At 43.6% G+C, this 14,898-nt stretch overlaps 1 protein-coding gene across 2 annotated transcripts in view; it reads left to right on the top strand.

Annotated features, from left to right (window-relative positions):
* dcaf17 (ddb1 and cul4 associated factor 17) overlaps window positions 1–14,898 on the top strand; it is a 38,893-nt gene that overhangs the window by 10,510 nt on the left and 13,485 nt on the right. For both annotated transcript variants that reach the window (XM_061235761.1, XM_061235760.1), the window contains exons 6-7: window positions 598–687; window positions 784–888. In XM_061235761.1, the coding sequence (XP_061091745.1) occupies window positions 598–687; window positions 784–888 (195 nt within the window). The remainder of the gene's footprint in view (window positions 1–597; window positions 688–783; window positions 889–14,898) is intronic.

Here is a 14,898-nt window from a genome sequence, read left to right as displayed (position 1 = left end):
TCGTGGCAAATGTGAAGCCTTTTTTGGAGGATCCACTGAATCCTGTAAGTTAGCTAGCCAATGTCCTCTCCTAGCCAATGAGTTTTTGGACAGTAAAATACGACTAATTTAGAAAAATAACAGGGTTCCTGAAGGTGTCTAAAGGCTTTTGGCTCGGTCTTCAAGTGGCTGATTACGTGGGCTCAGAGGATATATATAACAAGGATATATATATAACAACATCATCCAATAAGTATGCAAAACATAAGTCATGTCACATGGGAAATTATTTTACGAACAGCTCTGGACAATAGCACTTGACTCTAAAATACTTAGACCAACATTTAAATTATTTTACTTGAATTACTGTGGAACACAAAAAATAAAAGCTTAAGAACAGGAAAACTATGCATGTTGGCCTTTAAGCCACCTCTGTTGCTTGAGGAAAACTTCCTCATTTTAGCACAATGGCCACACCACACCATTGTGCAGTGGGCTTTCGCTGGCCTTCTGGCTTTTCACTTGTTTTTAATGCGCCTGGTCAGAACTATGTGAGCCAATAGCAAATGATAAGTAGAATAAATAATGACTGTATATTTGTTTTCTTTGTTCTCAAAGGCAGGTGTTGATCAGAGCACTCTTCTATACCTGGCAGTGTTTAAGGTTGTACCAATGGAGCTTGTGGGTGTTCTGGAAATCAGCAGAAGGGTAGGTGTGCTTTCACTGGCTAAAGTGATACTCTAGATCTCTTTAGGTGCTGGTATAAAACAATGCTTGATAATGCTTTGCTGTGTGAATTTATAGGTGTTTGGGAGCACTGTTGTGGATGTGATTCTGTCTCAAGGGGTCCTGGCAGTTTCTCACAGTTCTAAGGTGAAGCTGTACAGTTTTGAAAACATTGTACAAAAGGTAAGGAATCTGCATAATCAAGGGGGGTGTACATACTGAGTCTTTAAATATCTCACCTTGCAAGTTTGCAGAGGTAGGACTTGCACTTTTGGCTTCCTCCTGCCTGTGAGCGTGGGCTTCAAGCTGGGTGGATGCGTCATACAAAGTCAGTAATGCAAATAAAAATGAATTGGGTTTCTACATAAACTGCCCAATTGGGAGATCTTACTGTATCTGATATGGAGTATTTTGTGAATTAATGGTTGTATTAATAATCAAGGAAAATTAGGGACGATTCCACCTCTGCATAGTGCTAAAACAGGTTTTTATAAATTGAATGTATCATTTAATCTCCTTAAGGGTGAATCCTCCACTGAAATCGCGTTGCGTTGCATTCATCTCCAACAATCGGAAGAATTTGGTCAAGTTTTCTATTTTTGACGTGTACTTCAATGTAGCCTATATAGGCCTCGGAAGCAAAACTGCTGCCCATATATGGATTTCCGGGATCAAAGCAAAAATTAATGGACTTATCACATAACCGTCTCTGTCACCGTCTGATTTAAAGGTACAATAGGTAAGATTTTTGTGTTAAAATATTGTTACAAGACCATTGTAAATCCCTTCCTATCATTGAAAAAGGCTCATTGACATGTTGATTCACCCTCTACCTGTGTTTATAGTCCTTAAATTTGGGTTTAAAAAATATGCAGTTGACGGGCCTGCGCTCTGTACCAAAACATCTATAGCTGTACAAATTAAAGCTCATTGGTTGAAAATTGGTTCTAATTGCCACAGCCAATGGCGTTTCAACGTCAGCACGTTGACAGAGAAGGGGTGGGATAAACAGTGGTTTGAGCGTATTTGTTGTAGCAATTCCTCTATTGTACCTTCAAGATGGGATTTGATATTTTGACTCATTAATCCAGACTCTTTTCTCTCTTAAACTGAATTCCGATGCCGCTTTCCAACCTAAATAATTATTTTGCCAAAAGCCAAAAGCTAACACCACAGCACATTATGTGTCACAGCTAGCGGTTCCGTGAGAAGGGTTCCCTGGCTTGTCAATGCTACTGTTAGCCAGCAAAGAAATTTAAAGCAAAGATTCAAATAAACTAAATTATCAATGAGAACACCAACTATAACAAGAATGAAGACACAGCAATATATACAACCGTAAGTAGTAAACCATATAATTTATTACACAAAGAAGTGATAGCCATCAGCAGCACATGTGAATGGTAACTGAACATACAGCCAGATACAGCACTTTGCGTGATGTTGTTATTGTGTGACGTGTTGCTTATCAATCAAGCCGTATCAATTTGCTTTTTAAATGCGCCCTGAATTTTATGAAAAGCATTCTTTTCTCATATACGAACATAATTTAGGATTTAAAAAAACTAATTTCTGAATGTTTCATGTTTACATTTTTTTAGTTGTGTTGCCTTTCCTTTGTGAATTTTTCTAATATATATACGCCTATAATATTTGGATTATTGTGGAAAACAAATTTCTTGATTTGGTCTGGATTTTAGGATTGTAATACATTTGCATAGGGTTAAAGCTTTTATGCCTATTAAGGGGTATTTTTATCTTCATTTTGCAAAACTATCAAGAGTAGGCTACGGATTTCCACTTTGTTTTTTCACCTCCCTAGGCTAGTGTTTCACATCTTTTTTCTTGTGTTTTTACTGACATCCGTATGAACAATCACTTATGCAGACAAGGAGCATTAGAAAGCCAATTTTTAATCATTGTCAGGTCATTTTCAACTGTTGCACACATTCCAATGAATCCACATTGCGGTACATATGCTGACACCTGTACTTCACCACACTGGCAGAGGTTGGTATCTGAGAGGCCGATGCGGTGCAGGAATGCCTTATACCAGCTGGACTACAGTGTGGTTCAGTTGAACCCATTGCACTCTTCATGCCCAGGTGGTTTATCGGTTGGCGTGGGGATGTACTGATGCAGTTGGCAGTCCGTTAGTTGCCAGCGACTGGTCCATCTATCTTGTAACCAGGTCTCTGGGGAGGTGTTACCAGCTTCATGTTGTAGCTTGTGCAGCAATTTGGAGAGTGGGTATCAGGATTTGAGTCGGCTGTTGGGACGTTCTTTGCTGGAGGTTGTGATATAGTCTAACAGGTGTGTTGAAGTTTTGGCTGAGTGGTGGAGTCGTTTTCATCTTCAAATGTCTGGTGGTGTGATGCCGGATAGGATAGCTCCTGGTCCAAGCATTGGTTCTGTCCCGCCTAGACTACTGCAATTCCCTCTTGGCTGGCCTCCCAGCGTCCGCCATCAGACCCCTCCAACTTATCCAGAATGCAGCAGCTCGTCTGGTCTTCAACCTTCCCAAATACTCACACGTCACCCCCCTGCTTACTTCCCTCCACTGGCTGCCTGTCATGGCTCGCATCAAATTCAAAACATTGGTGCTAGCCTTCCAAGCAGTTAAGGGGTCTTCCCCAGCTTACCTACAAAAAATCATCAGACCCTACACCCCTGCCAGACCTCTTCGTTCAGCCTCCACAGGCCACTTGGCATCTCCCCCTCTCCGAACCTCCACCTCACGCTCACGACTACTGTCTGTTCTGACTCCACGGTGGTGGAATGAACTCCCCGTTGAGGTCAGAACTGTAGAATCTCTCCCCACCTTCAAGTGCAAACTGAAGACGCACCTCTTCAAGCAGCACCTCTTCCCGTCCCTCCCTACCTCCCTGTGAACCTTAATTGTTGTCTTTCTGTGATTTACTTTGTGTATGGGTATTTTTAGTTGGCTAGGTAAGCTTGCTAAGCTAAGGTCACTTTTGCTTTGTTGTTTGTTTGTTTGTTTATTTCTTTGTTTAAAATTTTAAATAAATAAATAAATTCAAATAGGCCCTGGTCCTTATCTTTGTTGTACAGGTAGCAGTTGAAATTGTACTTCCCTCTAGGGTCTTTCAGCGCACTTATCCCTGGTTATGGGTATGCACTTTGTTGTACGTTGCTCTTGATAAGAGCGTCTGCCAAATGCCATTAATGTAATGTAATGTATTGGCAACTGTACTGTTGGTGTTGACCTGACTGCGCTGTGTCCCCTAGCTTGGTGTGGACACTCCTGGACCAGACGGGTGCACAGTATTCAGCTGTTGAGTAGCAGGTTGGAGAGCAGGCGGGCAAGGATAGATCCTGGGGGACACCATTCCTCAGGAAGCGGTGTTTGGATAACTCTTTTCTAATATGAAGAGTGAAGCTGTGTCCGGTGACCATCTGCATGATCATGCACACCATGCTCTTGCTTCGTTTCGATGTCCTCAGTGAGGAGGGCCACTTGGTTCACCGTGGAGCATCCGGATCTGAAGCCGGCTTGTTCATGTAGTAGCTGGCTGTCTACAATGTGATATATTCTGTTGTAGATGAGGCTCTCATCTAAAAATGCACAGGAGACTGATGGGTCTGTAGCTGTTTGGTGCTTCTGCAGGCTTTTGTGGCTTGAGGATGGCTACTATCTTGGCTATCTTCCAGATTTTGGGGATTTTTTTGCTTGGTTCACAGCGTGAGTAGAATTGTGCAAGCTCCGAGACTGCCGGTGCAGCTAGGTGCATGTAATTTGTCTGGTCCATGAGGTTTACCTGCCTTGAGTGTTTTTGAGTTTTCCGTTTGTGATAAGTAGACTTTTTGGGGGTTTTCTGCGGGGTTTCCAGAGTAAAATCTGCGATGTAAATTTGGCCTTGCATGCAGTGTTAATTCAAGCTGAGAGGACCACAGTGTTACAGGGAGTAAAACATTTTTTTAAAAAGATTTATGTAATCAGAATTCAAAATTTTTATTTCAGTTACCACGAATTGAAAAAGTGTGAAAATGTCAGAAATTGGGACACACATAAAACTATAATTTAACTTGAAAACTGACTGAAAAAATGCACATGGAGTTCATAGATCAGCCATGAACATATTAAGAATAAACGTGCCCATTGTTCAAGAGATGGTTACAAACAGCTGGCAGTTTAACACTAGAAAGGCCATTACAGACAAAATTCACTTTTTCCTCAATTTAGTCAATTCTTCATGACCATACAAACTGTCTTGAAGAATATATTCCAAAAACATTATAACGCTGTAATACTTGTGTATTTTCACACTAACGTTTCTGGAAAACAAGATTTCACAAGATTTGGCGTCATAGTGTACCAGCGTGCATGTATTTAGATGAAATTAATATTAATTTTCTGTTCCCCTCCAATCAATGTCCTTTCATGCAATGGGGCATATTTTTCCCCCCCAAAGCCATAGGCTACAGCTCTGTTTCCCCCTCCTCATTTAACGGCAGTCAGATTGACTCCCCACCCTCCAAAAATTCCCCCTGAAAGAGCCATTTCACTCACCTGTACATCACATCGCGGAAGCTAGTGCTGTTCTAACTTCTGTTCAGTGTGTCTTTAATATTCAAATTAGTCCAATTAGTCTTTCCATGACTTTTCCTGTATGGAATTAAAATTCCCATTAGATATTTGACAGTGTGATCTTGCCTATCGCTCAATATGGGTGTGAAGCATGGAGTCCACTCAGTAAACTCGAGTACACTATATGGGATAAACAACCAACAGAGACCTATTTCTGTAGAAATAGCCTATATTGGAAATCCCCCCCCAAAAAAACCCAACAAATTCAAGCAGGGCAGAATTAGGCTCATTGCACTAATTGCAACAGTCTCCTGCAGCTGGTTCTGAAATTACCCAACCTTCAGGTCGAGACAGAGATGCACTTTTTCCTTCAATATTAAAAATTCAAAACAACCAGAGAAAATTATTTTGAGAAATTTGAGGCTACATACCCTAATCCAGTGGTTCCCAATCACGATCCTTAGTATGATGGTTTTCATTCCAAGCATAGAATTTGTATTCTTTATATATTTTCTTAATGCTAATTTTCTAAATGTTTTTCTTAATTTGAAGCTTTTCGTGCCTAGAGGGTTTTTTTTAACCCTCTTAATCCACATCGCAAATATCAAATATCCAAGCACTCCATGAAGGATAAGAGTTTGATGTCCATGTTGTGCTCATTATGCTGTATTGCAAAAGGTAACAACATCAAATGAAAGACTAGGGTGAATCAATGGACTACACTAATCATTTGGTAGAGCCAAATATGCATTGTTTTAATAGGTTTAAGGAAAAATATGATCAGACTGAAACAAGTGTTGAACAACTTAATTAGGAGCCTAGTAATTCTTCTAATTTAATCAGTTCATTGTGTTACCCTTCTTATATAATTGTTTGCAATATTGTACAATAAGCACAGCATAGGATTCGTATTCTTCTTGTCACACATAGCTATTTCTGACATATGTTACATTATTGGCATTTGGCAGACGCTTTTATCCAGAGCGACGTAAAGCTGATTAGACTAAGTAGGAGATAATCCTCCCCTGGAGCAATGCAGGGTTAAGGGCCTTGCTCAAGGACCCGACGGCTGTGCGGATCTTATTGTGGCTACACCGGGATTAGAACCACCGACCTTGCGTGTCCCAGTCATTTACCTTAACCACTACGCTACAGGCTGCCCCATATGTCTTAAGAGGGTAAATAATCCAAGTAACACTAACAGCCGTTTAAAATGCAACTTTGTTTGGAACAAAAACTAGCATAAACAGGACCACGGTTGGGAACCGCTGCCCTAATCTACCCCAAACACACACTATAAGGTTCTATTTTCCTTTTGATCATTTTGTTGTATTAATCTTCTTTTATGATGTCCTTTCACATGTCTTATTGTTATTCTTAATATAGCATATACACTCACTGAGCACTTTATTAGGAAATTTGTTACACCTACTTATTCATGTGATTATCTAATCAGCCAATTTTGTGGCAGCAGTGCAATGCATACAATCATGTAGATACAGGTCTGGCACTTCAGTTAATGTTCACATCAACCATCAGAATGGGGAAAATGTGATCTAAGTGACATTGAGCATGGAATGATTTTTGCTGGCAGACAGGGTGGCATGAGTATCGCAGAAACTCTCCTGGGATCTACAGTTTGCAAAGAATAGTGCAAAAAACTAAAAAATATCCAGTGAGCCAGCAGTTCTGCAGACACAAAATGCCTTGTTAATGACAGACGTCAGAGGAGAAGGGCCAGACTGGTCAAAGCTGACAGGAAGGTGACAGTAACGCAAATGACCACACATTACAACAATGGTATGCAGAAGAGCATCTCTGATCTCTGAAGTGGATAGGCTACAGCAGTAGAAGTCTAAAAAAGAAGTCTAGTAAATATCTAATAAAGCATTCAGTGAGTGTATGTAGTAATATAGGCAAACTATTAATTGTACTATTGTTCAATGCTACGTTTATTGTTACAACTAATTGACATGATGCAGCAGCACATATACATGAAAGTAAGCACAGCTTAATATTCAAAGCACTTTATTATGCTTTAAATGTATTCTTTGTTTATTTTTCATTTTTTGGCAATATGCATTTGTAGGTACATCATGCCAGTAAAGCTAATTTGATAGTGGGAGAGAAATAGATAGGGACTGGAGAGGCAGATGCGATTGTACTTGAAAACAAAGAAATTGTCAGGGACAAAAGCTTAAAAGCTAACACACACACCCACCCAAAAAATATCTTCATACGCGGTGTGACACCTCCGGATTGTGAGATGCTGCGATTGTCGTCGGCAATATATTAGGTTATGTTATAGAGCGAGAGAGACGGCGAGTTCAAACATCAGACAAACATATTAGGAAACAATAATAGGCTATTAAGTTAGGCTATTGTTTTCACTGGCTGGCAGGCCACAGCTTTTGTTGTAGGAGGAATAGTTTGCACCCTGCTCAGGGTATAAATACTGGCACAGCTGAAGTCACTTCAGTGTGCATTACTCTTCTGCAGTGGGTTGGTAGCATTTTCTGTATTCAGCGTCAAGCTAGTTATTTAAGGAGTTGTGTAGTGCACCAGCGGCAGCCTCGGCTACTCGGTGTACGAAGTCGCAGGTGTCAAGGGTGTCCATCGAGGCTGTCTGAGAGCCTGATGTTTGATTTTGTTTTTGCTGCCTGCCCTCATTTCACTGTGTAGGATTCCTCTTGTCCTCCCTAGTTCCCGCCATCTGTTTCCTTCCCATCCCTGTCCTCTCTCCTCTCCCCAGGTCCCAGTCAGGTAGGAGGTTCGCTTCCCGCCAACATGGGCAAAATATCTCAAACCTCATCTTCCCTCCCAGATCCACTGATATTGATCTCTGTGTGGCTGGCGGCCTCTGGAACTGCCAGTCCGCCGTCCAGAAAGCAGACTTCATATCAGCCTATGCCTCCCACCTCAACCTTGACTTTCTTGCTTTAACCGAAACGTGGCTCTCACCAGAGAACACAGCCACCCCAGCTGCCCTTTCCTCCGCCTTCTCTTTTTCCCACACACCCAGATCCTCTGGCAGAGGAGGTGGCACAGGTCTCCTAATCTCATCCTCATGGAGATCTAGTGTCTTCTCATCCTTCGCCTTCTCCTCTTTTGAATTTCATGCTGTTTCTGTTACTTTGCCATGCAAACTGTTTATTATTGTTGTTTATCGCCCCCCGGGTCCTCTGGGGAGCTTCTTGGATGAGATGGACATCCTCCTTAGCTCCTCACCAGTCAATGTCACTCCCCTCATCCTCCTGGGTGACTTCAATCTCAACTCCACCCAGTCTACCTTTCTCTCCCTCCTTTCTTCTTTTGACCTTACCCTCACACTTTCCCCTCCCACCCACAAAGCAGGCAACCTTCTTGACCTCATCTTCACAAGGAGCTGCACAACAACCAACCTCTCTGTAACACCACTCCATATATCTGACCACTCCTTCATGTCTTTCTCTCTTCCACTCTCCTCTAACACCCATCCATCTCTCCCACCATCCACTGTCACCTGTCGGCGGAACCTACGCCACCTGTCTACCTTCGCCACCTCTCTCATCTACAATCCTGTCCTCCCTACCATCTGCGGAGTCTTTCTCTCGAATGTCTCCCGATGATGCTGCTACAACCCTCATGTCCTCCCTCTCATCTTCCTTTGACTCTCTGTGTCCCCTCACCACCAAATTAGCCTGGGCCTCCCCCCCAAATCCTTGGCTTTCTGATGCTCTACGAGCTGTCCGAACCCAACTGCGGGCAGCGGAGAGAAAATGGAAAAGGTCCTGTCTCCCCAGTGATGTAACTTCCTTCCATGCCCTCCTATCATCTTCTCACTCCTCTGTCTCTCTAGCTAAATCTTGCTTCTTTCACTCGAAAATTAATGCGGCCGCCTCTAATCCCCGCAAACTGTTTTCAACCTTCTCCTCTCTTCTGGCCCCCCCTCCCCCCCACCTCCCTCATCACTCACACCTGATGACTTTGTCTCCTTCTATGAAAAGAAGGTTGACACCATTCGCAATTCCTTCTCCCAACCCTCTCCCCCTGCTGACCCTCCTACCTTCCCCAACTCCCTAACCTCCTTTTCTCCCCTCCGACACATTGAAACTCCTTACATCCCACCGCCCGACCACCTGTCCTCTTGACCCCATCCCCTCTCCCCTTCTACAATCTATATCTAATGACATTTTCCCTTTTCTCTCCTCTTTAATCAACACCTCCCTCTCTTCCGGCACCATGCCCTCTTCCCTGAAGGGGGCCAGAGTCTCCCCTCTGCTCTGAGCAACTACCGGCCTGTCTCTCTTCTTCCCTTTCTTGCCAAGACTCTGGAACGGGCAGTCTGCTCCCAACTGTCCACTTATCTTCTTCACTACAATCTCCATGACCCCAACCAGTCCGGCTTCAAGAGTGGCCACTCCAATGAGACCGCCCTGCTCGCGGTCACTGAGGCACTCCACTCTGCTAAAGCCAAATCCCTCTCCTCTGTCCTCATCTTCCTCGACCTGTCGGCCGCCTTCGATACGGTCAACCATGAGATTCTGCTCTCATGGCTGTCTGGGATGGGTGTCACAGGGTCTGCACTTGCTTGGTTTTCCTCCTACCTCTGGTCGCTCCTACCAGATGACTTGGAGGGGCTCAGTCTCTGACCCTCACCCCCTACAAATTGGAGTCCCGCAGGGCTCAGTTCTTGGTCCTCTCCTCTTCTCGCTATACGCCATGTCTCTTGGTTCTGTTATCTCTTCCCATGGCTTTTCTTATCACTCTCAGGCCGATGATACCCAACTCTTTATTTCCTTCCCCCCCGATACCCAGGTCACCACACAGATCTCTGCCTGCTTGGCTGATATCTCTGCGTGGATGACTTTCCACCACCTAAAGCTTAACCTTGCCAAAACTGAGCTTCTCTACATCCCGGCTAAGTCTTTGTAGTTTAAGGACTTTGTAGTTTCCTCCTCCCGTACGGCAAAGAATCTTGGGGTAACTCTTGATAACTGCCTCACCCTGGCTCCACAAGTATCCTCCACTGCCAGAACCTGCAGGTTCTTTCTGTATAATATACGCCGTATCCGTCATCTGCTGACGGAGAAAGCCACCCAGCTCCTAGTCCAGATGCTCGTCATTTCCCGCCTGGATTACTGCAACTCCCTCTTAGCCGGTCTCCCAGCGTGTGCCATCAAGCCCCTCCAGCTGGTCCAGAATGCTGCAGCCCGCCTGATCACCAGTCAGCCCAGGTCGGCTCATGTCACCCCGCTTCTCATTGGCCTCCACTGGCTTCCTATTGCCGCACGCATCCGATTCAAGGCCCTAGTGTTGGCATTTCAGGCTGCTAAGGGGACTGCCCCCACCTTACATACAATCCTTGATCACTCCCTACTCCCCAGCTAGACCACTCCGGTCTGCCAGCTCTGGTCGCCTTATGGTTCCCTCACTACGAGCACCTGGCAGTCGAGCTGCACGTTCACGCCTGTTTTCCGTTCTGGTTCCTCAGTGGTGGAATGACTTGCCTACCACTGTCAGGACAGCAGAATCCCTCCCCCTGTTTGTCTAACCCCCCCAAAAAAAAAGAAAAAAAAAGAATTGCACTTATGATGACTATATGTTTCAAACAGCACTTCCTATGTATTTTCCTAGTTATGGATGTGATGCTTTGACTTGTGGAAGAACCTATGCACTTGTAAGTCGCTTTAGATTAAAAGCGTCTGCCAAATGACTAAAATGTTAAAAATGTAAAATAATCTTTACCCTTCCCCCGCACGGTGTATAGCGAAAAATTATTAACCAAAATAAGAACATAAAATCTTACAAAGCCAAAACACAGCAAAATCATTTCAGCTGCACATAAGTTGCAGCCAGGTTGCTTTAATTTGATGTTCAGTGTCACTTACAAAACAACTTTTATGCTCTCTATGTGCACCATGGAGATTAGAGAAGAGCATATGTCTCGCACCCGGCTGATTTGTGAGCACAGCCAACGTATGTGTGCGAGTAGATTTGGCTGAAACTGCTCAAGGCCACCTCCGCTGGATCAAGCGTCATAAGGCACTACTGGTACAGTAGATTTAGAAATGTTTCGCGTACATTTGGTGGACCACCAATAAATAGCTTACTTAGCCTAAGTGACATAAATAGCGATCAGAGAGATAATTGTTGTGACAGGCAAATCTGTCTTGTGTTAACTTCAGCCAATTCCGTGATAAATTCTGAACAAATTCAAAATGTTAGCAAGCTAATAATAACATGGTACTGGGCTAAACTCGTCTTCTTGCATGTTGGGGAAGTGACTTGAGATGCACAAGTAGCGTCTGCCGCTTGAAATAGCCTGCGTAGTGCTGCCAAACTACAAAACAATGTACACTCCCCCATTCTAGTAAAAGTCCTTGCCGTATTCATTGTACATAAATTAATCCCATTTGGCTCCTCTATAGTAAATCTGCTTTTGAACATTAGTGCTTGTTTCTTTCACTTTTTATACGACCTAGCTACTAGCTAACTAGCTAGCTACTTACTAACTTGCGAGAGGGGACAATGTTGTATTCACTTGTTTGAATTCCGCGGGAATTCCGCAGAGTTCTCGTCTGAGTTCTGCGTCCGTGGATTCCGTGCGGGCCTAGTGATAAGGCATCTGCCAATGTTGTTTGCTTTTGCTGTTGCTGGTGGTGTTGTTGGCTTTTTAGCTCCTGTCAGCTTGTTGATCGTTCCTGCTGGAATGTTTCATGTAGACACATTACATTACATTACATTAATAGCATTTGGCAGACACTCTTATCCATAGCGACGTACAACAAAGTGCATACCCATAACCAGGGATAAGTGCGCTGAAAGACCCTAGAGGGAAGTACAATTTCAACTGCTACTTGTACAACAAAGATTAGGACCAGGGCCTTTTTTTCTTTTCTTTTTTTTAAACAAACAAATAAACAAACAACAAAGCAAAAATGACCAAACTTAACTATCCAAACACTGCTTACCTAGCCAACTACAAATACCGATACACAAAGTAAATCACAAAGACAACAATTAAAGTTCACAGGGAGGTAGGGAGGGACGGGGAGAGGTGCTGCTTGAAGAGGTGCGTCTTCAGTTTGCGCTTGAAGGTAGGGAGAGATTCTGCAGATCTGACACTCTCTACAGTTTCCCTCCATTTCTCTTTGTGGCGCCTGTCCAGGTATTGCAGTAGGTTTGAAGCTGTTCTTTCTTTTTCTTCAAGAGTTGCAGCATTGTGAAGCCTGTTGGCAAAGTCGTCACAAGAGTTGTCCTAGCCTGGGGCATAGTTCTTGCGATAGCCACGGGGTATTGTGGTACTGTGGTACTGTGGCTATGTTCAGGATAGCCTAGCAGAATTGGTCATATATGTCATTGGTGTCTCTTCCTGAGGGGTTTGATAGGAGTCTTGGTAGGTTGGCAGTTTCTTCCCTGAACTTCTCCCAGTTAGCTTTCCTGAAATTCCACCTTGGGTGTTGGATTCGCTATTGCTGAGTGAGAAACTTTCTGCCAATTACATGCATTGCTTTGGACATCGCAGTTCGGTATGAGTTCAGTACAATGTGGAAAAAAGCAACAAAAAAGTAGTGCAAGTTTGTCCCACCTACTGTCGTATAGTCCCCCCGAGGTAGTTGGTACAGCCTGTAGTGTATTAAGGAGTAAAATGTTACTTCTGACCAAACTGTGAACATACATTCTTGTATACAGGTGCATCTCAAAAAATTTGAATATCATGGAAAAGTTTTTTTTTCTGGAATTTAATTCAAAAACTGAAACGTTCATATATTCTTGATTCATTACATATAAAGTGAAATATTTCAAGCCTTTTTTTGTTTTAATCTTGATGATTAAGGCTTGCAGCTCATGAAAAGAAATCCAGTATCTCAAAATATTAGAATATGACATAAGACCAATGAAAAAAAGGATGTATAATACAGAAATGTCGACCTTCTGAAAAGCATGTTCATTTATGCACTCAATACTTGGTCGGGCAATCATGGGGAAGACTGCTGACTTGACAATTGTCCAGAACACACTCATTGAAACACTCCACAAGGAGGGTAAGCCACAGAAGGTCATTGCTGAAAGGGCTGGCTGTTCACAGAGTGCTGTATCCAAGCATATTCATGGCAAGTGGTCTGGAAGGGAAAAGTGTGGTAGCAAAAGGTGCACAAGTGTTGGGGCTAACGTAAGAACTTCATTTTCAAACAGGGAAATGCCCTCATCTACGTCATGGATGATGCACTCCGCACCGCCTCCCACTGTCATTTTTTATGCATAAATAACCAATACAATAAGAGCCGGAAATGCGCGACTGCTGGACCTAACAAAAGCCTCAGGTGCAAATTTAACTTCCTCTTTTTAACCCACGGCTACCCCGTGCTTTTCGTTCCAAAAGAGACTCCCGCCGAATTAATTTTAGAACATTCCCTTTATTTCTGAACCCTTGATCATGGTTCTGTTCACTGGGCCTGCTAGTTCTGAAATTATCCATCACATATACTTGCAAGGACCCAATATTTTTTCGGAGATTGCACATACCTTGTGCGGTTTTAATCAACTTTGGAGCCAGAAGACAACCAGCCTCTCTTCCAGCTTCACCCATGCATGAGTCGGCAACGATTTCCCTAGTCCCGCCAGAGACGTCCTTACCCCGGGACAACTGTACCTGGACAGCGTTTATTCCCTGGATCATCCCAAACTCTCCGGACAAGAAACTTGCCCACCGACGACAGTCGGCCTGCGGATAAGCTGTTTTGAGACTGGTTTCATATCATTGGATATTCACCCTCAATTTGGGCCCAATCAGATGCCTCCCTGATGGTATTGCATGATGGATAATCTGCCTGTACTCCTCAGCATTGAGGAGACCATTAATTCTGACCAAACCCCCAACTCCATTTTCAGAAATGCAGCCCCAAACATGGAAGGAACCTCCACCATGCTTCACTGTTGCCTGCAGACACTCATTTGTATACCGCTCTCCAACCCTTTGGCGAACAAACCTCCTTCTGCTACTGCCAAATATTTCAAATTTTGACTCATCAGCCCAGAGAACCTGCTGCCATTTTTCTGCACCCCAGTTCCTGTGTTTTCGTGCATAGTCGCTTGGCCTTGTTTCCACGTCGGAGGTATGGCTTTTTGGCCGCAATTCTTCCATGAAGACCACTTCTGACCAGACATCTCCGCTCAGTAGGTGGGTGTACCTGGGTCCCACTGGTTTCCGCCAATTCTGAACAGACTGCTGGACATCTTCCGTTTGCGAAGGGAAGTAGGCATGATGTGTCTTTCATCTGCTGCACTACGTTTCCTTGGCTGACCACTGTGTCTACGGTCCTCAACGTTGCCCGTTTCTTTGTGCTCCTTTTTTTGGACAGAAACCTCTGTCTGCCTTGAAATTTCTGCCTGGGAGAGACCTTGCTGATGCAGTATAACTACCTTGTGTCTTGTTGCTGTGCTCAGTCAGTATGGTGTATGACTTCTGACATTAAACTGTCTTCAGCAACCTCACCTTGGAAGCAGAGTTTTAACCCTCCTACACAGCTGTTTATGTTTCACTTAATGATTGTGTTTCAACCTACATATTAAATTGATGATCATTAGCTCCTGTTTGGTATAATTGGTTAATCACACACCTGACTATATGCCTACAAAATCCCTGACTGCAAGCGTACCTA

This window comes from Conger conger, chromosome 3 (assembly GCF_963514075.1).
Source record: "Conger conger chromosome 3, fConCon1.1, whole genome shotgun sequence".
NCBI lineage: Eukaryota > Metazoa > Chordata > Actinopteri > Anguilliformes > Congridae > Conger > Conger conger.
This window is presented reverse-complemented; position numbering and strand designations above follow the sequence as displayed.